The following is a 27,102-nucleotide window of genomic DNA, read 5'->3' as shown; positions in this document are numbered from 1 at the left end:
GCACGCCTACACGGACCCCCCCCCCGAGCACGCCTACACGGACCCCCCCCCCGAGCACGCCTACACGGACCCCCCCCCCCGAGCACGCCTACACGGACCCCCCCCCCGAGCACGCCTACACGGACCCCCCCCCCCGAGCACGCCTACACGGACCCCCCCCCCCCCGAGCACGCCTACACGGACCCCCCCCCCCCCCCCGAGCACGCCTACACGGACCCCCCCCCCGAGCACGCCTACACGGACCCCCCCCCGAGCACGCCTACACGGACCCCCCCCCGAGCACGCCTACACGGACCCCCCCCCGAGCACGCCTACACGGACCCCCCCCTGAGCACGCCTACACGGACCCCCCCCCCGAGCACGCCTACACGGACACCCCCCCCCCCCCCCGAGCACGCCTACACGGACACCCCCCCCCCCCCGAGCACGCCTACACGGACCCCCCCCCCCGAGCACGCCTACACGGACCCCCCCCCCCGAGCACGCCTACACGGACACCCCCCCCCCCCCCGAGCACGCCTACACGGACACCACCCCCCCCCACGCCATAGAAGGGGCCGCCGCCGCCATAGAAGGGCCCCCCCGGCCGCCGCCGCCGCCATAGAAGGGCCCCCCCGGCCGCCGCCGCCATAGAAGGGCCCCCCCGGCCGCCGCCGCCATAGAAGCGGCCGCCGCAGACATGAGGCCTCACGCCCCTCCTCTCTATTCGGGACTCACCGGGTCGGCTGGCGCTCGGCGGGCCGGTCTCTCCTTCTCCAGCGGGGGCTCCCTCTTCTGCACGGGCCCCCTGCCATGGCTGGCACGGCATCTCCGGTCTCCCTCACTACTCGGGAGACCGACCGGAGTACAACAGGCAAAGCTTCAGCAAGGCAGTGGGAGCGGGCACACATCTTCCCGGCCCCGCCCACAATCAGGCGGCGGGCCGGACATCTGCTTCCGGTGTTTTCCTCCGGGCTGCGGCGGTGATTGTTCTCTCGTCTTCTTAGTGGGCGTGTGCACACCAGTCCAGCTCTGTGGTTAAACATGTATTTTTCAATACTGTCTACATTGCCTTGCTTTCAGGTGCCGGAAAGTGGAAATCGCCCTCCTTGGCGCCTCTCATGCTCTTATAAACGCCGTGGCGCGATGTTGTTTCAGAATACAGAAGGTCAAATATAATCGGGCTGTTCGGGTATACACTCAAAACTTCACCGAGACGGGATAGCCCATGGGCTTGGCAATTTGTAGAAGGAGATACCTATTGCCGTTTAATGCGCCTGTCGAGCACATGCAATAATGCAGGCCATTCCTTCCATATTATCCAGCTGAGATGCATTAAATTTGTGATCTTGGGACTGTCCATTTACACAGATCATACTACAAAATGAGCTGCTTCTTGGCAATGTTAACAATAGGCGTGGGTAGCCCGGGTAATCATTTCAGGGTCTTTAGAAGGGTGACACTTGTGAGCGGTAGACGGAAGATTTGCAGGTTGGTCGCAGATCTCTGCAGCAGGTAGCCAGCCCTCTGAGCTATATCTCTTACACAGAGCAACCACGGAGAACTCTCAGAGTAAAGATGCAATTCCATTTTTCATCCGAAAAGTGCTACTCTGTTAAATTCATATTAAGTTTTTTTTTTAAATTTTTTTTTTTTAAATAGAGGAGCTATTAAAGCGACCTCGTGTATATGTAGGATTAGTGAGAAGATAGTGTGTTAGGCTAATGCTATTGCTGCAGTGGTCTGTGCCAGAAGTCATGGATTTCAGTCCGACCCGAACTTCGAATTACATCTTTTAGAGGGTGGTAAAATGAGTGTTTCTATGCAATTAATCACAGCCCATAAACCTCTTGACGTGATATTACAAATAAAAAGACTGTAGCTTTTGTAAAACAAGTATTGATAATGCATTATGTCTCGCCTTTTATTAAGTTAAAGCCATTTGCCATTTGCTTTGCTAATGGTATTGTATAGCAAAGCAAATGGCTTTAACTTAATAAAAGGCGAGACCTATTGCATTTTTAATGCTTGTTTAAAAGTCTGTTTAAAGATATTGCTTATGGGGGCCAAACTATGGTGGAACTGTTGAGATTGTCTTTAACCTCTATCTTGTCTCTATGTTCAGTTTCTGTAGCACTATGAAGACCACCGTGGCCAACAAGAGTAGCAAGAAGGTGACCACCGTGGCCAACAAGAGTAGCAAGGTGGTGTCCACGTCTATGGGACTGCGCAAGGGGAAAGGCAAGAGGAAGGAGAGCTACTCCAGCTTCATCTACAAGGTGCTCAAGCAGGTGAGTTTACAACAGCGGAGAGGACAAGATTGAATACGAAGTCTGGTAGCGGCTGTCAACAGAAGCAGCCCACTTGGTTCAAGCCATAATAGTGTGACTTGACCATTAAGCTTTTCCAGGTTGATGGTTGGTGCAAACCAGGATTTGGGGAAAATCAGGATGATCCATGTTGGGTATGCATCTGGTGACTTCACTAGGTCTGCCTCCTTAGCACATCAAACACCCAATGCTACTGAAACTAAAATGTAATTTTTTATTTTGATTGTTACAAAATTAACACATTTGTCGATTGATTGTTACAAAATTAACACATTTGTCGAAGGCTGCTTGATAGTGGCTTACTCTAGTAATCGCCCATGAGACATTCGTACAGCATCAGCTTATTCCCCATGTGCATCTTGTTCACTGGCTATTGTAGCGATCAGGATACAGTCCAAGCCATCAAGAGCTTCATCATTGGATGCTCTATGCAGCACTCTGTGGTAGTGCAGGCTCTGATGGACACTTCTCTTGTAGTATCTCATGAAGGCTTCGGCTGCTGGACACTGTCAGGATCACTTGTGCACCTGGGTCTGGGAGCAGTGCTGCAGCAGAGCAAGTCCCACCACTGTTCAGGCAGTATTACCTGCATGCATGATCGTCAACGCTTGCTGTGACTCGCGGAGCCTTTCTGCAGCTCTAAACCCACTGTACATGGTGAACTGGTCTGATCAGATCACTGCTGGGACCATCATCTTTAGTAGACCGGAGGGAACATTCAGGTTATAAATCTGTGGGCTTGTCCTGAGATGTGCACATCTTTGCTTCATAACAAACTACGCTGTTTGCATTGGTAAAATATGGTCCCTCTCGCGCATTAATGCAATCTGAATGTGGCATCAACCTGCTTGGTGCATACAGGCTCTAACATCCCATTCTTAGTCTCCTCCTGGTCCAGGAGGGCTTCATGCCATCACTTTGCTTGCAATGAACCCTTATCAGGGCAGGCAATATCAGTAGAATCAGATTTGTTGGATGGAGATGAGTTTTTGTGGCTGCTGTGATACACTATGGAGAAAATGGCTTTTCACTACATGTCTAAAAAAGGATTATTTACATGGTGTTGAAGAGTTGTAGTGACTTTAAGGCTTGTGTTGTATGTCTTTAGTCCTTTGTCTTCATTGGATCCAACATAAACGTGCCTATCCTTGTGTTCCGAAAGGCCTTACATTGATTGTTAATGCATGTTCGGCTGTGAGCCTAACCTGCTCTGTCTTCCGACAGGTCCACCCTGATCTGGCCCTCTCCCTTGGTGCGATGAAGATCATGGACTCCATCAATGGAGATGTCTTCGAGCGAGTGGCTTCAGAGGCGGCTAGACTCGCCCTCTACAACAAGCGAAGCACTATAACCAGCCGTGAGATCCAGACCGCTGTGAAACTGGTGCTCCCCGGAGAACTTTCAAAGCACGCCCTATCTGAGGGCACCAAAGCTGTGGCAAAGTTCATGTCTTCAACTTAGAATCTGCTTTGTATCATGTGTATTATAGTATGTTTTTATTTTTTTGTAAAATAAAGGTTTTTTATCACTACTATATTGAGTCGGTGGTGTCTTGAATGCAGCCACTTGCATTTAGGTTCAACTTGGCAAACTTCATTTGTTTTATTACATTCATATAGGCTACAGATCTGGCCTATATGAGATATGGCTCTAATGATTATACTATCATGCATCTAGATTGGTTGGCTGCAGATCAAGGGTTCAAGTCTAGGTTTCAAAGATTCTAAAGCTAGTAGCACTAGAGCCGATTAGTTCCATGCTCTTCAGATAAGCATGGGTTTGACTTTAACCAATGTCTAGGCTATGGGACACTCCCTATAAATACACTATTTAGGCTTGGTGACTCGTAATCTCAAGCAACTTATGATTTCTGTGAGGGTGACCCATCAAGTTACTAAAGTAACCACCTCTTGGAAGCTATGGCACAGAGCAGACTGGCTTAATGTATGGTTTAGTATTTATTCAGTACTAATATATAAATTGAAAATATAGAACAAATTGCAAACTGATGGAGAAATTGAATAAGCAAAAGGAGTTCAATAACTGGAACAAGAGACTAATATTTTAAAGTCTTTAATAGCGCCAATGATGGTTCATTGTTGGTGTATACTGGGACTTAGGTACAGCTTCAGCCGGATGGCAATGGAGTGCAAGTTGGATTCACAATGTGTGTCCTGGACAAAGATTGTACCTTCTGAAATTCTAAGTGCACCACACGAGTACACATCTGACCCCCCCGAGCCCTAGGTGTGGTGTTTATGGAATCTGGGTTTCACGCAGGATCCAATCCATGTGGCAATGGTCCGTTGGGTACTTCAGGAAAAGATCTCTGGAAGGAGGTAAGTCTCATGACTCTATTTTCCGCTCCCTTTCCACCCCCTTTTTAGGTCGCGCATGGAGCAGCGCATGCGCGACTTGCTCGACTTTTAGTAACAGTGTTTTCAAAGTGCCACCAGAAGCTTTTGATGGCCTCACACTGGCGGAAATGCATGTGCACAGCCACCATCTGTCTTTTATGTCACGGGCAATTAAGTGCATTGCAATCCCTTTCGGCACCCGCACGGCCAATGCTTTTTGCACGCTTGTTTTGTTGCATATACTAACTTTAAAATTTTTTTTTTTTTTTTTTTTGAACTGTGAAAGGGAATCACACATTTAAAAAAAAAAAAAAATACACCATCCAGTTTCAAAATCAGCACGTAGTGCCACCAGGACAGTTCCAATCTTTTAAAAGGATTGCAATAATTCAAATTTCTTTATTTCGGCAGAAAATGCCATAAAAGATTCAAGCACAAAACATTACAATTTTAAAACATTTCTAAACAGTTATACATGTACATATTTCCTATAAAAAAAAAATTAGCACATCCTTTAGAATATACCAAATAACCCCTATTTTGAGGTGATCATCTGCTGGTTCAATTGTGGGAATATACATCAATCATTTATAACTGTTGGCCTTTTTTTTTCCTTAAAAAAAATTTTGAATGTAAAAATCGGCTAACACTAAATATTATTACTTGGTTAGAGTTAGTATTCTTAACGCCTGGTTACATGAGTTTAAACCTAACAGTAAGCATAGTGATTGCAATAACCATTTGACATACATAACCTAGACAATCTTAGTCACTTTCATGTGCTTATTGTCCCAACCCGTACTACCCTCCCATCAAAGGCATCTCCTAACCAGTACAGCAAAATCAATGCTCCGGGGATTGCCATAAGCTAATATATTAATCCCGTTGGTGGTGAACGGTCATCATTCTTCCATATATTAGTCTCAACACTGTTCCCCTATTACTCCAAGCTTCTCAGGATGGCCTAGTGTCTGGGGTCTTCATAAATAAACTGACCATTACACCATTAAATATTCTATCCGTTTTTCGACCTGTCTGACTTGTTTCATCTGCAGGACCCTTTCTGTCATATCTTTAGCCCAGTAGTCGCTAGTCAGTGGCCTAACACTTGGCCAGTGTATGGCTGTACGAGCACCATACCTAGCAGTATAGATTTTCTGCCCATCTTACCTTTTTTTGTTGGTATGAGTCCAAGTATACGTTGTTTAATCGTACAAGCTATGGTTCTAACTATATAGTATTTGATGCTTTCTTCCTGGACCACCTGGCACTGCCAGGTAAGATTTATAAAATCAGTCTTAAGTTTGACAGTGATGGCCTGGCTAAATTGCTCTGTTTTACTTGTTAAATTTGTCATATGGACATCATTGTACTGAACCAGCTTAAATACTCGACTGTTTTTGTTCACATACAAGTCTTATCCCATTTCAAATCAGTAATGGGTAATTCAGGAATCTCTTGCCATTTTTCCTCCAACTTTAATTTGGCTAGTGGTTTTGCATTTGTTAATGCCATATAACCTAAGCAGTCTCTTACTATTGGATGGGCTGAGCATCTCTACCATTTGAGTGGGCGTAGGTGTTTCTGGAAACACAGCCCATATTTCTGTAGCAGTGCCTGTTATCTTGAAATATTGTACAAATAGACCTGACCTAATCCCAAAAGTCTCCTGCGATGCTGTGCAAGTCAAACTGATTATCTGGATCGATCGGCCAGTGTCCGAGAGCTTCCATTTTTCCGCAGTATTACTTTGAGTAATATGAGCACATGGGCGTATGCTCCTTATATGCATGTGGAAGGCACCTAAATGTGTTAACTCCCCTGTGCCCCATTCCTTTTTTAATGTAAGTGTGCTTTTTTTTCTGCCAAAATGAGCCACCCAATATAATTTATTAAACTCTCTGAATATATTTTGGGGCCTAAGTATGTTGCACCTTATAATGTGTAAAGACATTTCGGCACGAAGTGTATGTTGGCTTGGGTCACATTACCCATCACGTATCACTGGTAAGTGCAACTTGTTCCAGAACTTAATGGAGGCCGGAACCGCTCCATTACGCTCCCCATATTTAATTTGACTTTTGCAGAGATATTAAAGTTGACATTGGCCACATCTGGTAGGACCCAGTCAACTGTGCCTCTAAGGTAGTCACTCGGGAACTATATATATATATATATATATATATATATATATATATATATATATCCTGATTTCCCACAATTTTTAGTGCATGTAGTACTATTGGAGCAGCTTGGGTTGGCTGAAGATAAACTAGACAATACAAAAGAGGATGATGGACGGAGCGTTTGAGCAAATCCAGCACTCACCCCCAGTCAACTGATCTGGGTTTAATCCATCACCATTCTTTAGCTCACTCTGCCACCCCAGTTCAGACATGGCCATATGCAAATCAGTCTGACCCTGTGCCTCATGAGAACAGTTCAGCCCGGACTGCCAAGCCAGGTCTGTCCTGGACCGGTTTCGGATTCATAATCTTCATCAGCCAGGCTATCTTGAATCCAGTGGCAGAGTGAGCTAGGGACTCACGTCTGAGCATACCCTGCCAACTTAGGGCGAACAAAGCGATACAAAAGAGACAGGGGGTGAATGTTTTGCCATTGTGCAACATTCCATCCATCTTGTGTGTTTTGCCGAAGATAAACTAGAGCATCATCTACATATAATGTCACTGTTACACTCCCTGTGCGAATACCCCCCCCATGCTGGAGATCTCCTCTTCGTCTACATGCCAGCGGATACTCAGTGCAAATAAGAGGGACAGGGGGCCTTCATTGCCTTACCCCTCGCTCCCATTCAAAGCGCTCAGACTATGTCCTATATCGACCTTTGCTCTGATTTGGTCTATAACAATACAGTTCACTCTAGGTAGTTCTATCCAAATCATATTTTAGAATCTCCCACATCTATTCCCAGTTAAAAGTATCAAAGGAGTGTTCTATATCCAGTAGCGCTAGTGCATATCTGTTTTGTAGCATATGCCTACAAAAATTAACTGCTCAGCCTTCGTACTAGCTTTCCAAAGCCATACACATTATTAGATGAATTCAATCAGTAATATCCTGGGGTCACAGGAGCATTTTTTGACATTTTGTGATCTCATGTATGTACAACATAATATTGGGATTTAAAAAAAGTTTGTTTAGTGTAAAGTGTGCAAAAAAAAATGCACAGCAGTGTGCTGTCTGGATCGGTCATCACATGGGACGGGTTGTAAACCATGAACTTTCCATGGCCAATGCCAGCATAAAACGGGTAAGATTAAGGTGCAGTATTGTGAGGAGGAATCTATGCCAGCCATTTGAAATGAGTGACCAATAAGCCTCTCTTGCCGGACTTGCAATTGCATTCCAAGAGGCTTGCAGGACTGCCTGGCATATGATTAATCCATGTGCGCATTGTGGAAACAATTAAGAAATTGGCCTTTCTCTGAAACCATAGTAAGAAGCAAAGCATTTTCTGGATTTGTATACAGCTCAGATTCCCCCATTTCACTGAACATTTGCTTAACAAATGTCATCTAGGGAATGTTCAATGCACTGTTCAAGGCGAAACACTCCAGTATTAGTCCTGGTAAATTGGGCTTCCTGGTTTCTCCACACTCTTCGCCCTAGCAGTGGGGGTTGCAGTTTGATGCAATCATCCACAAGCCTAAACCAGCCTCTGCATGGCGTAATGGTGGATGAGGATTGTCGTAGAGCCTAAAGTCTACGTACACCTTGGGTTCTGACCTTTTGTGTGTGGCTAACATCCGTGTACCCACACACTCCGGCTCTATATGTACAGAAGGAGAGCAATTTGCTTTTAAAGATTTGAACTATCTCCTTCACTGGCTTATATATGCCCCACCCTTTTATTGAAGTGAAAAATAGAATCGACGACCTCTGAAAATGGGGGGCCCTTATTTTTATTCAAAATTTCAAATTACTTACTGTATTTATATTTTGCTTCTCCCTAGCTGCTCAGCCAGTGTGAATGTGATACATGGAATGTTGGTGTGATGGACATGAATGGAATGCTTAGGTTCCTGGATACTGGAGTGTGACAGTTGGAGTATGGGATGAGCAGCAGGCAGACTGCTCCTGGTGTGGCTGGACTTCATGAACTCTACATCTTGTAACTGAAGCTTAATAAATCTACCTAAAGTACATCACGGCTACTGGACTTCATTACTACACAGGGCTGAGAGTGCATACTAACCTCAACCAGCACGTACAATTGTTGTCCAGCTAGAGGTACTGCATACATGCCAACAGACCCGATTCAGGCGGGAGACTACCGATTTTAAAAGCCAAAAACGGCTTTATTTTAGCAGTCTCCCGCCTGAAATTGCATTTTCCACAACAGAAGTCAATGGGGAATTTTCATTCTCCCGATTTTTTCATTTAAATCTCCCACTTCCTGGTCCTTAAATGTTGGCATGTATGGTACTGTACCACCTGTCTGTCACTGCTATGTGCATTCTACCCTGCGAGGAGGCTAACCTGTTTCCCCATCTTTAATAATCCTTGCATATTTGTTATTGATACGTTCTGCTTTATTGCAAAGCACTCTGATGCCTAAGGCCCATGACCGTGCTATATAAAATAACAAAAATATATATCAACTAGCACACCTGGAAATATGCTGCGTATGGCATAGTTTGTGGGAGAGAATATATGCAAATCAGAGGGAAAAAATAGCTTTAAAAAAACCACACGCCGCTTAATAGATTTCCAAACAAACGCAAGTACTATGACTTAAATTAAGTCAGCTGCCGGGCATAAGGCCTTTTACGTGTGTAGCATTGCTACTTGGAAGTCAGCCTGCGAACCTTTCCAACGACCGATTGACAGTCACAGCTTATGCCTGCTTTCACAAGGGGTTTTCTCAGGCCCCTCTTGAAAGTTCGCTCCTCATTGTAAAATGTTGTATTTTTTCCTGTACATTCCTCACTCCTGCGTGCATTGTTGGAGTTTGTGTCTATGTAACCTTCATTTTTAGTCTCCTGTTTTTTCTTTGTAATGTTTTTTGTGTTCCACCGTTCTTTTGGAACGTAACTGGCTCTTGTACAACACTACTGTTTTTCTTTGCAATGCTTTGTGTTCCACCGTTCTTTTGTAATGTAGCTGGCTCTGTTGTACAGCCCTCTGACGCATTCAGGTAATGTCCGCGCATTATAAAAATGCACAAATAAAATAAATACATTTCACCGGAAGGTCAGTTGACACTGGGTCGTAGTGAGGTCATACATTGCCTAACGGTGCTGCTTTTGTCAAACCCTGGCGATAGCGCAGATCTCCGCACTAAATTGCCCCCCCCCCCCCCCCCCGTTTCAAGATGGCCGGCGAACGCTGCGCGCCTGCCTCTGGGAGCGGCTCGTAGTCTAGTCCCCTTTCTATGTCGGCACCTTTGGTTTCGATTCTGCTGCAGGCACGTCACGCCCTTGCAGGGACGTTAGTGATTGCCATGGAAACGAGAAGACGCCGCTTTTCACGTCCGGAAAGATGGAAGAGGAGGAACATTCAGCGGGAGTGTCGGCGACAGGCAAGTGTGCGGGTCTGCCGGGGTGCAAATTAAGCGGGCAAAAATAATTGGTGTCACCGATCTATAACTGTTGAAGTCACAGTGCATCGGTCAAGATGTGTGGGAAGCTGGACACATTGTGAAAGCCAAAAAAAACATGGAACGTCTTAAAAAGGAGGGTTTTGACCGAGGGGTACAGAGTGACTTCATTGACAAGATCGCGCAAAGAGGCGCTTAAAGGAATTGGGTTAACTTTTACACTAAAAATAGTCGGTTTAAAAGCATTAGCTTCATAGTAAAGTTTTTCAGGTCCAGGCGTGGTGTTACGCCAGTCCCAATTTTTTTATTTTTATTCATGGACTTGTAGTCCTGTATTGGAATTAAATAAAACTACAACTCCCAGAATTCAAAGAAAACACCTCGCCTGGAGTGTCACATTACGCATTGACCTTAAAATTCTGGCAGTGCTGTGACCAGCCTGACTCGTGCAGCATCGGTCGCTCCCCCAGGCTCCCTGAACACTGGGTATCGTAGCGCTTTAATTGCAATTGCCACCAGCAGTGTTTGAGCTCTGCATTTCTGTAGCGCTATTTAGCTGAACTCTTAGCCCACATCGCGCGAGTGATATTCTTCCCTGTAGCGCGAGTTAAGACTAATTTGCCTGCCGCGCTATTCACTATTGTTGGGTCTGCCTGCTTCTAAGTTTACATGTGCCTATGCCCCCTTTTCTAAATTAATTCCCTACTTGTGCCGATATCGTCGTGTTTGCGCTGTGTTTTGCGGACATTTTGTTTGTTGTTGTGACTGCGCCCCTCCACCCCGATCACACCTCCCTGCGGTTGCCGGAGGACGGGCGGTCCTGGTGCTCCTGGACCTATCCGCGGCCTTCGATACGGTCCACCATAACATTCTGCTGGACCGTCTTGAGGGCTGCGGAATCCGAGGAGTCACACTGACCATGCTGAAATCCTTTCTATCAGACAGGATCCAGGTAGTGGCCATGGGAGATTTTGAATCTAGCCCTTTTTCCCTCCCTGGAGGGGTTCCACAGGGCTCCTCCCTAAGTCCTACCTTATTTAATGTATATGTTACCACCCTCGCCCCGGTGATTCGTTCCTTTGGCTTCGAATTAACATCGTATGCAGATGATACCCAAATTGTGGTATCTCTGCTCCCGGGGCGAGAGGAAGGAATTGCGGCCAGATTCCAGGACTGCATGATTGCAGTTAGTTCATGGATGGCTAGGAACTGCCTCAAATTGAACTCCTCAAAAACAGAGGTTCTTCTATTTGGAAATGTGACCAATCTCTGGACCCCTAATTGGTGGCCTCATGAAATGGGATCCCCACCCATTCCTGCCACTACGGTAAAAAACTAGGGAGTGATTATTGATTCCCAACTTTCTTTCAAATCACAGGCTAATGCCTTATCATCCTCCATTCACTGGATAATAAAAACCATTAGGAAAATCCTTCCCTTCCTCTCCATTGAAAGCAGGAAAACGGTGGTGACAGCACTTGTGCTGTCCCGCCTTGATTACTGCAATAGCATGTATCTGGAGGCCCAACAGGGAGTTCTGAACAAAATGCAAACGCTCCAAAATGCTGCCGCCCGATTGATTACTGGTCTACCTAAGTTTGCATCGGTCACCCAGGAACTAAAAAATCTACACTGGCTTCCAATACGGAAACGTATCATGTTTAAGGCTCTTTGTATAGTATTCAAGGCAGTAAATGGAATAGGCCCATCCTTCCTTCAAGAACACCTCCAACTATACAAACCAGGACGACAACTAAGATCTGCTAACAAAAGCCTGGTTACGACTAACCGTATTAGGAAAGCCCGATGGGGAGGACGTAGTTTCTTCCACGGAGCATCCAACATCTGGAATGAACTGCCCCTAGCCCTAAAACAAAGCAATGATCTTATGACCTTCAGGAAAAATATCAAAACATGGCTTTTTAACCTCTAGTGATTTCTTTGCCTTTTGGAGATAATGTATCGTATCAGCGCCAGGACACCGCCCGGTAACAGTGCGCTTAACAAATGGTAAAATAAATAAATAAAATAAATAAATCTTTTAGGAGACCTCAACTACCACCTTGAAAACAAACACGACATCAACACCACCACCCTTCTAGACAACCTGACCAACCTCGGACTCAAACAACTTGTTGACACCCCCACCCATGCTGCCGGACACACACTCGACCCTATCTTCACTTCCAGCAAGCATATCCCCTTCGATCGCACCACAGCTCTCCATTGGACGGACCACAGCTGTGTTCACTTCAGCTACAAAACCACCCTGAACCACAACCGCCCACAACCTATCCCTCGAAGAAACTGGAACAAAATCACCTCCGACCAACTCCTCACATCACTCAACCAAAACCCTCCCACTGGACCCAAACCAAGCGGCCACCAATCTCAAGCAATGGATCACCCTCAGCGCGGACGAATTAGCACCCCTGAAAAAGCACCAGATCAAAAAAGCCAATAAAAAGGCTCCCTGGTTCAACGATGACCTTAAAAAATCCAAGAAGCTATGCCGCACCCTGGAGAAAACATGGAGAAAAAAACCCTACCACCGGCAACATGGCCACCCTCAAGGCAGCCACCTGCAAACACCACCAACTGATTCGAGCCGCCAAAAAATCAGCATTCAAGGATCGTCTCGATAACAACTCTCACAACAGCAAGGAACTCTTCAACATCGTCCAAGAATTCACCAATCCCACCGCAGCATCTAACGACATCACTCCCTCCCAAGACCTCTGCGATGCGCTATCCTCCTTCTTCCACAACAAAATAGCCGACATACACAACAGCTTCGAGAACACTCCCAGCGATCAGCCCGCCCCACCCCCCTCAGATCCTAAAACGCCAACTAACATCCTTAGCAATTGGAACCCACTCACCACTGAAGATACCACCCGCCTTATGAACTCCGTCCATTCTGGCTCGCCAACCGACCCCTGCCCCCACTACATCTTCAACAAAGCTGACTCCATCATCGCACCCCATCTCCGTGACGTCATTAACTGCTCGTTCAACTCTGCCACCTTTCCAGATAGCTGGAAACACGCCGAACTCAGCGCCCTCCTGAAGAAACCCACAGCAGACACCTCGGAACTCAAAAACTACCGACCCATATCCCTCCTCCCATTCCCGGCCAAAGTCATTGAGAAAGCCGTCAATAGCCAACTTGCAGCATTCCTTAAATCCAACAACTCCCTCGATCCATCTCAATCTGGGTTTCGAGCCAAACACAGCACCGAAACCGCCCTCATCGCAGCGACTGACGACATCCGAACACTACTTGACAACGGAGAAACTGTGGCCCTCATTCTACTCGACCTCTCCGCCGCTTTCGACAGTCTGCCACAGCACCCTTATACAACGCCTCAGCAACATCGGCATACAAGGAAAAGCCCTGGACTGGATCATCTCATTCCTCACTGGAAGAACTCAGAGTTCGACTTCCCCCATTCAACTCAGAGGCCACTGAAGTCATCTGTGGTGTACCACAAGGATCTTCACTCAGTCCCACCCTCTTCAACGTTTACATGAGTCCTCTCGCCTCCATCGCGCGTCAACACAACCTCAACATCATATCTTACGCCGACGACACCCAGTTAATCCTGTCCCTCACCAAAGACCCCAAAACAGCCAAAACCAATCTTCACGAAGGCATGAAAGAAGTAGCCGAATGGATGAAATATAGCCGCCTAAAACTCAACTCAGACAAAACTGAGGTGCTCATCCTAGGATCTTCCCCCTCTGCCTGGGACGACTCTTGGTGGCCCTCCGCACTGGGCTCTGCACCCACTCCCACAGACCATGCACGTAACCTCGGCTTCATCCTAGACTCCTCTCTCTCGATGTCCAGACAAGTCAACGCAGTCTCATCCTCCTGCTTCAACGTACTTCGCATTCTCAAAAAGATCTTCCGCTGGATCCCCCTCGAGACAAGAAAGACTGTCACCCACGCACTGGTCACGAGTCGACTGGATTATGGAAACACCCTCTACGCCGGAATCACAGCAAAATTACAGAAAAAACTCCAACGCATCCAAAACGCATCAGCAAGACTCATATTGGACGTCCCTCGCCAAGATCACATCTCCGGACACTTAAAAGACCTCCACTGGCTTCCCGTCAACAAAAGAATTACTTTCCGCCTTCTCACCCACGCACACAAAACCCTCTACAATCTAGGACCCGAATGCCTCAACACTCGACTGTCATTCTACAAACCCACCGCCAACTAAGATCGTCCAATCAAGCCCTCGCCTCAGTCCCGCGCATCCGAAGATCCACCATGGGTGGCAGATCATTCTCATTCCTTGCTGCCAAGACCTGGAACTCACTCCCCACTCACCTCCGCCTTACTCAAAACCACATCTCCTTCAGAAAAGAACTTAAAACATGGCTATTCGACAAATAATGATCCCCTCCCCAAGCGCCTTGAGACCCTCTGGGTGAGTAGTGCGCTATACAAATGCTCGAACTTGAACTTGCTTTAAGCTGCTGTCTGCTAGTTATTTTGATCCAGGAACGTGCTGAAAACCTGCCTCCCATGTTCAGTCGACCATCTCGGAAAATTGGGACGTGTTAACTTCTCTTTAATTTGCAAGGCCAGATGGTGAAAAAAACGGAACTGGCTTTGTAAATCTGGGAAGCATGGCCAATTTATGTGAGGGTTCGCTCACATAAGATGTCAAGTAGGGTGCCCAAAACTCTTATTTTCAGTGGGTTGACCTGTGAATCAATCATAGCATTTGTAAAGCGCACTACATACCCGTGAGGGTCTCAAGGCGCTGGGGGGGGCTGCTTCTGTTCAAAGAGCCAGGTCTTGGAGTCTGCTGAAGGTTAGAAGGTCTTCGGTCTGCCGTAGGCAGATGGGGAGGGTGTTCCACGTCTTGGCGGTGAGGTCGGATAATGATCTGCCGCCGGCGGTCATTCTTCGGATGCGGGGGGATGGTGGCGAGGGCGTAGTCTGCAGAGCTGGCAGGCGGGGTTGTAGTCAGTCGTCTGAGGTATGCTGGTCCTGTGTTGTGGAGTGCCTTGTGGGTGAGGAGCTTGAAGGTTATCCTGTTTATGGGGAGCCAGTGCAGGTCTTTCAGGTGGGGTGTGATGTGGCTGTGGTGGGAGATGTCGATGAGGTGTGTTGGATGCGTTGGAGTCGTTTCAGGAGTTTGGCCGGGGCCCCTGCATAGAGTGCATTGCCGTAGTCCAGTCTGCTGTTGACGAGGGCCTGGGTGACCGTCCTAGTTTTGGTGGGGATCCACTTCCCTGCGAAGCATGCAGAGGGTGTTGAAGCAAGAGGCGGAGACGGTGTTTACCTGCTCTGTCATGGAGAGTGTGGAGTCTAGGATGACTCATAGGTTTCGTGCATGGTTGGTGGGTGTAGGGGGTTCTCCTAGTGCCGTCGGCCACCAGGAGTTGTCCCAGGCCGAGGGGGTGGAGCCGAGGATGAGGACCTCCGTCTTGTCTGAGTTCAGCTTCAGTCTGCTGTTCCTCATCCAGTCGGCGATAGCCTTCATTCCTTCGTGGAGATTGGTTTTGGCGGTGTGGGGGTCCTTGGTGAGCGTGAGGATCAGCTGGGTGTTGTCGGCATAGGAGATGATGTTTAGGTCGTGCAGTCGGGCGAGTGGTGCCATGTAGACGTTGACGAACGTTGGGCTGCGAGATGAGCCTTGGGGTATGCCGCAGATCTCTGTGGCTTCAGAGCGGAACGGGGGGAGGTGGACGCTCTGGGTTCTCCCGGAGAGGAAGGAGGTGGTCCAGTCCAGGGGGGGGGAGGGGGGAAGAGTCTTTTCTCAACATGGTGCAGCTACTGTAAAGTGCCCCTACTGCGAGGATTAAAACAGGCCCCTACATATCCTGCCTCGCAGACGTGCGTGGAGGGACTAGGCAGGGCTGCCCTGTCTCCATTGCTCTTCGCACTGGCGATTGAGCCACTAGCGGAAGTAATACACACGGAGATACCAGATGCCATCACGCCAGGAGACAGCACATACACAATATCTTTGTACGTGGATGATCTTCTGCTATACATAAGAGATATCTACTGCATCACACAGAGATTAGCAACTATATTGGAAAACTTTGCTTCTATATCAGGACTACGAGCAAACATCACTAAATTCTGTCTATATCCCTTCAGCGAACAATGCAGTGAACCACAGTATGCGCTCAACGGAACACATGTCTGTTGGTGCGCATACACATTCCGCTACCTGGGCATCCACATATACAGAAGCCCAAACGACTTGGAAGATGACAACCTGGGCAGAGCACGGACCGCAGTCCACTCCTAGATGACGTTTTGGGACATGCTCTCACTATCAGTGACCGGTAAAGTGGCCATGGTAAAAATGGTAATACTGCCCAGGTTTTTGTATTATTTCACAAATCTCCCACACTACTTCCATTCGTCCTTCTTCTTTGCCCCTTGAAAAAGTTAAAGATTTCATATGAGGAAAATCTAGACACAGGGTGGCAATCGGCAAACTTTACTTACCGGTGGACCAGGATGGCCTGGCAGTTCCACACTTGGGACAGAACTACTTAGCAGCCCATATACAAGGGGTTGCCAGATGGTTTGCGGCCCCCAACAGTGGAGACACAGCAACCACATATTCATACCCCCACCCACGTCCGCGGTCACATTTTGGATCAGGTTTGGTCACTTAACATCCTTGTCTCCCCCCCCCCCCTACTGTTACCCCTTGCTCCTGGTCCGATCATTTCCTGGTTTCTTTTTTCTTTGATTAAAGCCTTGCTAAAAGACCTCCCCTCCCCAGGAATACTTGGCCGTGAAATTGGAACCATGTAGATCTACCTACCCTCTGTTCCTCCCTTTCAGCTTCCTGCCCCACTCCTACGGAACAATCCCTTTCGTCTCAAGCAGCTACCATCAACAATTGGCTTTCTACAGCGTGTGATCAAGTGGCCCCACTTAGACGCGTCAGAACTAGGCGCGCCCATGATGCTAACAGATGGTTCAATGCCGAACTCAAAGGAAAAAACTTATAGCGTGGCAGGCAGAGTGTGCCTGGAGATGCGCATACTGCCCTATGCTAAAACTCCAGTATATTTCCGCTCTTAACGAATATAAAAAGCCATTCTTTTCATGAAGACTGAATACTTCTCCTTGAAAATCCTCTCTGCTGAAAACCAACCAAATAAAATTTTTTCCACGGTCCAGGAGTTGGCTTTTTCAGATAGTTACTCTTAAACCTTGTCCCTCCCAATCCCTCTGCGATTCTCTCAATGATTATTTTATTGAGAAAATCGCCACTATTAAATCTAATATCTCACTGCCCTCCTTCCTTTTCTGATCCTCAACCTCCGCCCAACCTGCTTCACCTTGATCAAATACCTCTGTTGACTAGGGAAATCTTCCTGTCCCTGCGTATCAGGGTCAAGTCAGGATCCCCCTCCGACATATGCCCTGCATATGTTCTGAGGGAGATCTCTTCGGCCTGCCCCTTGCTTCCTCCGACCTTCCTCAAAGATTCCCTTACGCAGGGCACTGTTCCGGACCTACACAAATCAGCGATAATAATCCCTATCTTAAAGAAATCTGGCGCCGATCCCACTTCCCCCCCTTAACTACTGCCCCATTTCTCTCCTTCCGTTTTTGGGCAAAATCCTGGAATGCCACGTTACTAAAGTCCTTAGTGCATTTGTTGAGGATAGCGGTTTCCTAGCCCCCTGTCAGGCGGGCTTTCGCCCATCGCACTCCGAAACAGTAGTTCTCTCAATCCTGGACAAACTCAGAGGGGATGGATACCAACTTGCCCCAGGCGCTGGTCCTCCTTGATTTGTCCGCCGCCTTCGACGCGGTTGATCATTCCATCCTTCTTACCCGTGTCGAGGTGGCTGGCATTAGGGGCCCTGCCCTGGCTTGGCTCTCCTCCTTTTTGAGGGACCGCACACAGGCCGTCCACCTGGCCGACCTCTGCGCCCTCACGCAATGTTCAATGTGGTGGTCCTCAGGGTTCTTCCCTTTCCCCTCTTTTGTTTAACCTATATATTTTCCCTCTTATTTTTGCACTACAGCAGATGGAGATCACGGTATTTAATTATGCCGATGACCTCCAGCTGATTTTCAATCTTTGCTCTTCCCCCAAGTCCATTCACAATTTTCATTCCGTTATGATTTTCATCAGGGACTGGATGAACTGCAACCACTTAAAGTTAAATCCTGACAAGACCGAATTGGTTCTTACAGGTGGCAGCTCCAGTCCCTGGACCCCCTTATTTTGGCCCCCCTCTCTGGGTACTTCTCCTTCTTCCTCAGTCAAAACATTAGGGATAAAACTCAACAATAACCTTGCCTTGCACTCCCAGATCAGCTCGGGGGTCTCATCCCGTTTCCTGATTCTTCGCACAATCCGCAAGAGCTCGCGTTTTTTTTCCTTTCCTGCTCTTAAACTCATTCTGTTGGCCATGTCACGTCTTGACTATGGCAACATCCTGTACACTGGTGTCCCTGCTTATGACCTACGGCGCCTTCAACTTGTCCAAAATCAAGCTGCCCGTCTTATCTATAACCTCCCCAAATCACATCATGTCACACCCTTACTTAAAGCCCTTCATTGGCGCCCCATCCAGGAACGCGCCTTGCTCAAGATGGGCTGCATGACTTTTCAGGCTCTGGCAGGAACCGCTCCAGCTTTTATCAACTCCGAAATTAAAGTATACATCCCTAGCAGAGAGCTGCGTTTCTCATTCCAGTCTCTTCTTTCTGTTCCTCGCTTTAGGAGTCAGGGGGCCTGAAGTTTTCCGTTCTTGCTCCCTCTTTCTGGAATACTCTCCCTTTTACCATTAGGTCCTCTGTTTCCTATTTCGACTTCTGCAAAGCCCTGAAGACTCTCCTTTTTTCGCAAGCTTTCTCGCCATAGTAGCTTTCCCCAACCCTCCCGGGTCCTGTATCTCTAGCGCCAAGAAACCGATTGGTAGTCATGCGCTTTACAAGCATTTTAACTTCAACCACACAACCCCCCTACAGATCGTGGAGCTAGCAGTATAATTCCACCCATGTTCAAATGCCAAGCCGCACGACTCACTACTGCTGAATGTGACTGACAAGAGGTTTTGTAGAGCACTGTACATCACCCGCAAAACCACACCATACGCTCCATCCCTACTTCTGGAAGGACCAGCCAGAGTTCACACAGTAACCGAACTCAGAAGCTGGCTCGCTGCCAGAATTCAGGACATATGGGGATCTATATCGAGAGGGCACACTAGTCCAATATACAATGCTAATGGAGGAAGACAAATTACATCTCGGCCAATTTCTACTGCATTGCTGCCTACTAGCGTGGATAACAGCCAAATGGGGAGAAATGACTGCTGAACCAGAGACACACCGCACCATAAAATACCTACACTTTATGGGTCAAGGTGGGCACCTTGTCAAATGTTTTGCAGCATCCCTGAAGCATCACACAGCGGCAAACCTATTGGCCCTCCACCAGCACTGGGAGGCAGATATAGGATGCCAGCTAGAATGGGCCTCAGTATTGGCGAGCTCAACTCAGGATCCAAGGAATGCGTGCCTGCGACGAATACAATTCCATATCACCTATGGAGTTAACCTCATGACAGCGAAGAGCAATCAATACTTTAGACACCAAATGCCCCAGATGTATACATTTAGATATGGACTTGCTACACATGTCATGGGAGTGCCCCCCATTAACAGAATATTGGTCGGCAGTAGCCAACCCACTGGTGGCCTGCACAGGTCGCACACTCCCGTTTAAATGGCGCGTATATCTTCTGCATTTATATCATAGAAGCCGAATCAATAAAACTATGTCTAGATTTTTAGATCTGGGGTTGGCAGTAGCAAAAAGGCTAATCACAAAAAGATGGAAGGACCCTGACCCGCTGCTCATAATAATGTGAGAGGAGTTGGCCTAACGGCTAGGGCGCTCGACCTCGGACCTGGGGATCTGGGTTCGAGTCTCGTAACGATGCCAAAAACCTCCTGTGATTCTGGGCAAATCACTTAATCTCCCCGTGCCTAAAATGAATGCGTGTCCTCATGTAACGTAACTGGTGCTATGTAAAGCGCTCTGACACCTGATTCAGTTTGGGTCTAGTTCGCGCTATATAAAACTGCAAAAAAAAAGAAAATGTCGAGATGCTCCATGCTAAACTGGGAAAAAGCATAAAGCACTGCACTCAAGATCCCCCTTATTGCAAATTGGGATGTAATCCTAACCGGCCTGACCCACACACAAGGGACTGCCACGTCCTCTCAGACTCCTGTGGATGATACACCTCAAGAGCGCATTCCATAGAGGCGAGCATGCGGGGTGGAGAAGCGAAAAGAAGTGAGGTAAAGAATTCCAACCCACCCAATAAGTGCAACTATGCCAAGCTAGCAGCTAGCGCCAGAGCACAAATGATAAACATTAACGCCAATATAGTTGCTCCCAGGGTACCTAAGTGCCAGCCTCACAGTTGAGATCCCTAACCTGTTAAGTATTATTTTGCCACTGTTTCGTTAATACCCCTCCACAGTTATGGAGCACATTGTGACAAACGCAGGCACGGAGCAGTTGCACAGTGTAAGACATATTAGGAACATCATCACTGACACCACAGACATATACCCAAGACAATATGCCTCATGCCTGGCAAGATATAAAAGATGTCATATAAGTGGTATAATTTGTTGTGAAACTTTAAAGGATCCATTGGACACAAAGATGTAAATGACACGAATATCAGAAATGTCCTTCCTTTTCTTTGTGAGTTATTATTGCGTGTCGCAACTTAACGAACCAATGTGTGCCTGGTATGTGTTTATAATGAAGAATAAATGTACAGTTGTTAAACAAAAAATGTAAATGAAAGGAATGCAGTTCTTAAAACCATCTGTTTACGAACTAGGTCAAGGTCATCAGGGCAGGACTCTCTGCAGAAAAGAGCTGGCTCTATCAAGGGGCCCCCTGAATGGGCCAGAGCCCACTTTGCCCATGCCTTAAAACGTCTCTGCCAGGACCTTCTCTTGGATTCCGGCATTGTGGAGGCTTGCTCTTTGTGTGCGGTGGCAGACTGTGTCGAAAGCGGCTGACATGTCCAGGAGGATAAGGGCCGCGGTGTCTCCGTTGTTGAGCATGTTTCTGATGTTGTCGGTGGTGGCAATGAGGGCAGTTTCGGTGCTGTGGATCCCCGACTGGGATGGATCCAGAACTCTTCCTCCAAAGTTAAGGAAGCAGCTAGCACAAGGGTGTTGTAGGTCATGAGCTGGCCTGTGAATATGCCATAGCTGACATTTCCAGACCAATGGCCCCTTAAAGATCGCACACATTCCGATTTGTGAGGCAGTCTAGGGGGTCCACCCCAAATTTGGTATTCGTGAAACCCCGTTAGGAAGCCACACTATAGTAGTGTTCAAGCATTTCAGCAGAGTCTCGCTGTAAACAGCAGTCTCTAGAAAGAGGCAGTGGCTTATTGTCACCTAGCAGAATCCCATCTTGATTACAAAGCTGTCCCTGTCTCCAGCTCTCTTTCCCTCTGGGTTTCAACCTTCTGAAGGGATCTCGTAGGTCACAGTCGCAGAGCAGTGCACTTCATAGTTGAGAGTTCCTAGTCCACCCATGTCCAGTGGGTGCTGCACTGTATTTAATGCTGTATCTAATGAAATCCTCTTTTGTCCTTTACCCCAGAACAAATCACAAATTATTGCATGTAAGCCAGTGAAAAAACCTGCGGCAAATTACGAATGGGAGAGCAGTGAAGAAGTTCAGAAACCTAGGTGTGGCACAGCCGCCAGAGGATCTGGCTCCGCAGTGCCGGGGCTCATGGTTGGATCCCTGGCGCTGGCGGCAGCTCAGCATCATATCACTCTGGCAATAGCTCCCTTTATCTCCCCAACCGCCCTCAGTGACTTGAAACCCTTAAGAGGTGATATGTACGTGCTTTACAAATAGGAATTATTATTATTTTGGAAATGACAACCTTTCTCTTAAGCAAGATGGGAAGGAAGCATACCCAAAAGTAGACACAGACCTATGTTCCTGCTAACAGCTGATTATTTTCTTGGTGGATCCTTACCCCAAGGTACTTGAACATGCTGGGTTCTCTCTAAGAGGGGTCAAAGGAAGACTTATATGGTCCTCTTCCCTTACCAATCTCCGTAAGTAAATGTAGGATTTTCCCAGTTCTCCCACCTTCATTATTGCCATATTCTACTAGGACATCCATTACACCCTGCCAGGATGAACCCATTCTGTTGATGGTGCAACACCACCGACAGCAACAGCAGCAATTTATTAGCTAGTAAAGGGAAGAGGTGTGGCGCAGCGGCCAGGGCGCTGACTCCGGAAAACCGGGGCTCACTGTTCGTTCCCTGGTAGCAGATCAGCCTAGCATAATATGACTCTGGGCAATAGCTCGCTTAATCTTCCCAACGGCCCCCAGCGCCTTGACACCCTCGAGTGATTGTTCTCACTATACAAATACTGGACATTTATATTTCACTAGAATCTTATAATCCATGTTAAGCTTTGACAAGGAGTGGTATCAACGGACATCCAGGGGATCCCAACCCAGTTGTCTTGGTTCCTCAATCATGATAGCTTCTGTTGTCGACTATGGCAGCGGGCAATTTTGTCTTGCAAATTCATACTTGTGCAAGAGACGGGCATGCGCTGTGCATGATGTGACATAAAATTCAACAGGAAATCCATCCAAGCGGAGTTTGTTACCTCTGGCTAATTGATGAATCTCAAGCCTGTTCTTAGCCAATGCCAAGGGCTCCTCAAGGGAGTCACAATGATTAGATGAGATGGTGGTAATTGTAATACATTGCAAACATGCCTGCATTTGAGTCGACTCTCGTGGGGTAGGTGGAATAAAGTTGTGAGTAATAATCTGCGAACACTCTATTTCCATTTGAAAGTTCAAGACTGTGGTTTTCCCCCTCCGTATGGTGCAGATCATCGGTCTAGATTTCACAGACGAGAGCAGCCACACCAATACGTTTCCTGCCTTATCTCCTTCTGGATATTGTTTAGATAAGTATTCCTTATAGTCGAAGCATCTGCCTCTCTCCCTTAAAGTTACATATTCTTTTCTGGACTCTAGGAGATATTAGAAGACATGCTTATCACTTTGCATTTCTACCTCTGGGTCGTCTGTTCTGGAGCAAGGACATCCCATTTAAGGACCCCCTTGATACTGTGCTAGGTCTTAATACATATCTCGAGTACTAACTTAAAGACATCCCAATCAAGTGTCGTGTCTTGGACAGCTTCACCCATTTTCTGCAAAGTAATGGTCTATGCCCCCTTTTAACTATTTGCCTAAATGCTAGATGCCTGTTGTACGATATTTCTATTCAGAGAAAGTGGTTGCAAATTGTGTACTGACTTTTATGTGAATAGAAAAGAAATTTGGGAACTAACCTGTGTACTAATAGGTTGGTAAATCCCAAATCATAGTGGGTTGCAATCTTACCTACCTCATCAATATTGGGGCGAGGTTGTGGCCTAACGGCTATGGCGGTCGAGCTCAGGTCTGGGGAACCCGGTTCAAGTCTGGGCAATGACACTCAATATCCTGTGATTCTGGGCAAATCACTTAATCTCCATGTGCCTAACACAAATGAGTGTCCTTGTGCAACGCAACTAGTGCTCGTGTAACACGCTCATGTTCGTGCTATATAAAACTCCTGAAAAAAAGAAAAATATTCATAAGTTAGGGCAAAAATTGCAACTCACTTGATTGGATACCATCACAGGGTGGTGGCCTTGTAGGGTCAGCATAACACTATGTCTGTAATCACATTTTACTAAGTGAAACATAAAAAAATATATATTTTTGATAGTTGACAGTGGTCCCCTAAGTGATGCTCGAAACACTCCCTTCCAAATAATGATTTATTACGCTCTTCTAAACCTATTTTGTAATTTGGTGACCTGTTGCCAAATTGCAAAATAGGTTTTCTATATAGTAAATAGCCATTTTGCCGTCTCAAACCTTGGGATTTTGTGAATCACAGGCTTTGCAACAGCAAATGGGAGCCAGTACGAGGTTCATAGGCGGCCTTCCCTTTCACCCACATACCTTGATGGAGCAATAGATATATTTGTACAGTTCAACAATAGCCACCGGCAGCAGTTCCACTCATAATCTACACAAATAGTCAATAGCCTGTAATCAGAAACTTGGATTACAATAGAAGTTAGAACTAACTGACAATCACCGGTCAATTTAGATGCTGGTTCATTCACTGAACAGAAACTTCTTTAACCATTGGATATTGTACCAGTAAACCCATAGGAATAGCTCAAGCTAGAAATCAAAAAATCATCAACGGATTTGTTCATGAGTTTCAGTGTGCAGATTGGTAAATATAGCGCATCTGTGCGACATGCTGAAACAAAGACAATATTACAAAGTTTACCTCAAAGTCACCAACGCATAAACTAACAACGGAATTCATGAATTAGGCGGTGAAGGTCCTGGCGTCCTGCTACAGGAGATTGGGACCCACCATCATTGCTCTCTGAGAACTTTCAATGGAGTCCATGTAAAAGCAGCTAGGCCACAAATCCTTAAGATGGCATCCATTCCTACCCAGTAGCTACTTTCAAACTCTGCTCAAAGTTGGGAGTAGAACCCAAATCGCTTTGTTCTTTGTAATAACCAGAATGAGGATTAGTACAAAAATACACATTTTGATCAAGGAATTTACTGCAAGTGGATGTCATTCAAAGCAAATCATAGTTGAAATTGTTCACTGTTTCCTAATAATTCTCCTATGTGACGAATTCAATCTTGGAATCAGTGCAGTCCTTGTTTACAGTATGACCTGTAACATCTTTTTGAACTTATCTGTGTATGCATTTGTTATGCCATTCTTGCCATTTGATGAGGCCTTATTTGCTCATAGAGAGTCCAGCTGGGGCATCTAGTTAGATTTGTTTTCACCATAATCAGCACCTCTTTTGTTTCCTGAGGTCCAACCGAGCCATGGTTTGTTTTTGTTAATGTAGTTTATGCCGCTTTTTTCGCCTGCACTCTACTGACATGTGGATGGAGAGCCCTCAACCCTAGGCTAGTCCAACTTGACCCCTAGCCTCCCATGGAGGTCATGGTGTGTCTTCACTGGCCCTCTGCAGTACCTATGTCCTCCACAGGACTTTTATCCTTTCAGAGATGGCACTTGCCCCCATGATACTTAGGCACAGCAGCAACCTCTGAGGCCTGATCTGTAAGGATCAGTTTGTAAAGAAACTGATGTAATGCCACTAAGGTCTGACTCATTTGACTTTCATTTTAGGTAGGCCCCGTCGCCATTTTAGACAATGGGTGTCACCATTTTAAATCACAGAGGCTGCCATTTCAGACCGTGGAGGTCTCCATGTTTCTACATTTCTGTAGATTCATTATCATGTCTACCATTTGATGCAGATGATGTCTGACCTTATCTTTCTAAGAACTGTGAAAGTGCCAGGTCATACGACTAATGACCTAGATAAGTACAGACATATAGTCCAAACACTGTAGTCTGAATTGATGTCTGCTTATGTCATGTCAGAAATTCCAATCTGATAAAATTTAGGATAGACTGCCATCTGACCAGTTAGGAGGAGAGGTCCTTCATCCCGATTATCGCTTGAGATTCTGCTGGGAGACAGTTCCAGAAATTTGTTGATGTTCTTGCGTCGCGCATTACGTTTTGCAATGCCTAGTAGAAAATGCAGCTCTTGGCTCGTGACTACAGTGTCCCTTGTGTCCGATAATGCCGCAGCCACATCGCTGCAGAATGCTATCGCCTGGGGCATGTCCAGTCCCTGTGAATGAATGTGGCTTCTGGGTTCTGGCATCTAGGGTAGATGTCAATAGCTGTCACATACATACTTGCCAGCCTATGTGGGGTTAGATTTGTGTGGTGAAGGTAATTAAATTGTGTGTACTTTATTCTGGCATTCGTGGATATTATTTTCGGAACCCGGATGCATTGCGACCATTGTTTGTCAGTGAGTTGGACTGCCAAAGCAGCATCCCAATACTCTCGTAGCGGCAACAGTAGGAGCATTGCATCCGGTCTTAGAGAGTTATATAATGTAGATATCGTTTGCCAGATTTGAGCCGTACCACTAACACTGCCTCGCGGAGGGAGGGCAGTAGTATACCGTGGTCGAATGCCTCTGTGTAGATGCGGTGTAAGCGTGGGTCAGTTGTGTGCTAAAGTCAAATAAAGTTCCAAAGGCCATTCATCTGTCCCCGGAGTTTTCCTCCCTCTTGTCAAGTGTTAGATGGCCTCTGTAATTTCAACTTCCGATCTGGGGGTCTCGAGTGCTGCTTAGTGGGCTTGTGGAATCTGTGGGAGGGCGTTCTAGGAATTGTTGTAGGTCTTGGTGGTCATTTGGAAGGGGCGCTTGGTAGAGGGAAGTATAATAATCGTGCAAGGCCGGACTGGGAACCAAAACCGGCCTGGCAAAGTGCTCGGCCGCCCCCTCCCCCTCCCCCTTCCCCACTGGGGGGAGGGTGAGGCGGTGTTTGGAGGTGCCGCCGAGCTCTTTGCCGGGGGCCGGTTTTTGGGCCGATTTTGGAACAGGGCCGATTTAGCAGTTATGCCTGTAACAAAAACGGCGCCCAGGGGCCCAAAACCGGCCCCCTACCGTGCTTCGCACCGGGGGATTGCCCGCTGCCCGCTATGGCCAATTCGGCCCTGTAATCGGGAAAGAACTTATCATCTCTGCTTGTGTATTTACTAGCCGGCCTTCAAGGTCACTGATAGATGTGATGGGTGTTGGAGTTGCATAATTTTTCAATAACCACGCAAGTGTCTTGACCGCTTTTTCCCCCTCAGCATGCTGTATAGCTAGGAATTGTTTATAATCAAGGGCACACAGTCGGTCTAGGT

At 47.0% G+C, this 27,102-nt stretch overlaps 2 protein-coding genes across 6 annotated transcripts in view; both read left to right on the top strand.

The window, feature by feature from the left end:
• The window catches only part of LOC144824408 (histone H2B-like), a 65,946-nt gene extending 62,106 nt beyond the window's left edge, over window positions 1-3,840 (top strand). For both annotated transcript variants that reach the window (XM_078683517.1, XM_078683516.1), the window contains exons 2-3: window positions 2,105-2,270; window positions 3,534-3,840. In XM_078683517.1, the coding sequence (XP_078539643.1) occupies window positions 2,118-2,270; window positions 3,534-3,770 (390 nt within the window). In that variant the 5' untranslated portion in view covers window positions 2,105-2,117 and the 3' untranslated portion in view covers window positions 3,771-3,840. The remainder of the gene's footprint in view (window positions 1-2,104; window positions 2,271-3,533) is intronic.
• Window positions 3,841-10,123: 6,283 nt separating this feature from the next.
• Window positions 10,124-27,102, top strand: part of CATIP (ciliogenesis associated TTC17 interacting protein) — a 285,718-nt gene continuing 268,739 nt past the window's right edge. For 2 of the 4 annotated variants that reach the window (XM_078679247.1, XM_078679245.1), the window contains exon 1: window positions 10,124-10,211. In XM_078679247.1, the coding sequence (XP_078535373.1) occupies window positions 10,172-10,211 (40 nt within the window). In that variant the 5' untranslated portion in view covers window positions 10,124-10,171. The remainder of the gene's footprint in view (window positions 10,212-27,102) is intronic. The other 2 variants (XM_078679244.1, XM_078679243.1) reach the window with 1 other exon arrangement.

This window comes from Lissotriton helveticus, chromosome 3_1, assembly GCF_964261635.1.
Source record: "Lissotriton helveticus chromosome 3_1, aLisHel1.1, whole genome shotgun sequence".
NCBI lineage: Eukaryota > Metazoa > Chordata > Amphibia > Caudata > Salamandridae > Lissotriton > Lissotriton helveticus.
This window is presented reverse-complemented; position numbering and strand designations above follow the sequence as displayed.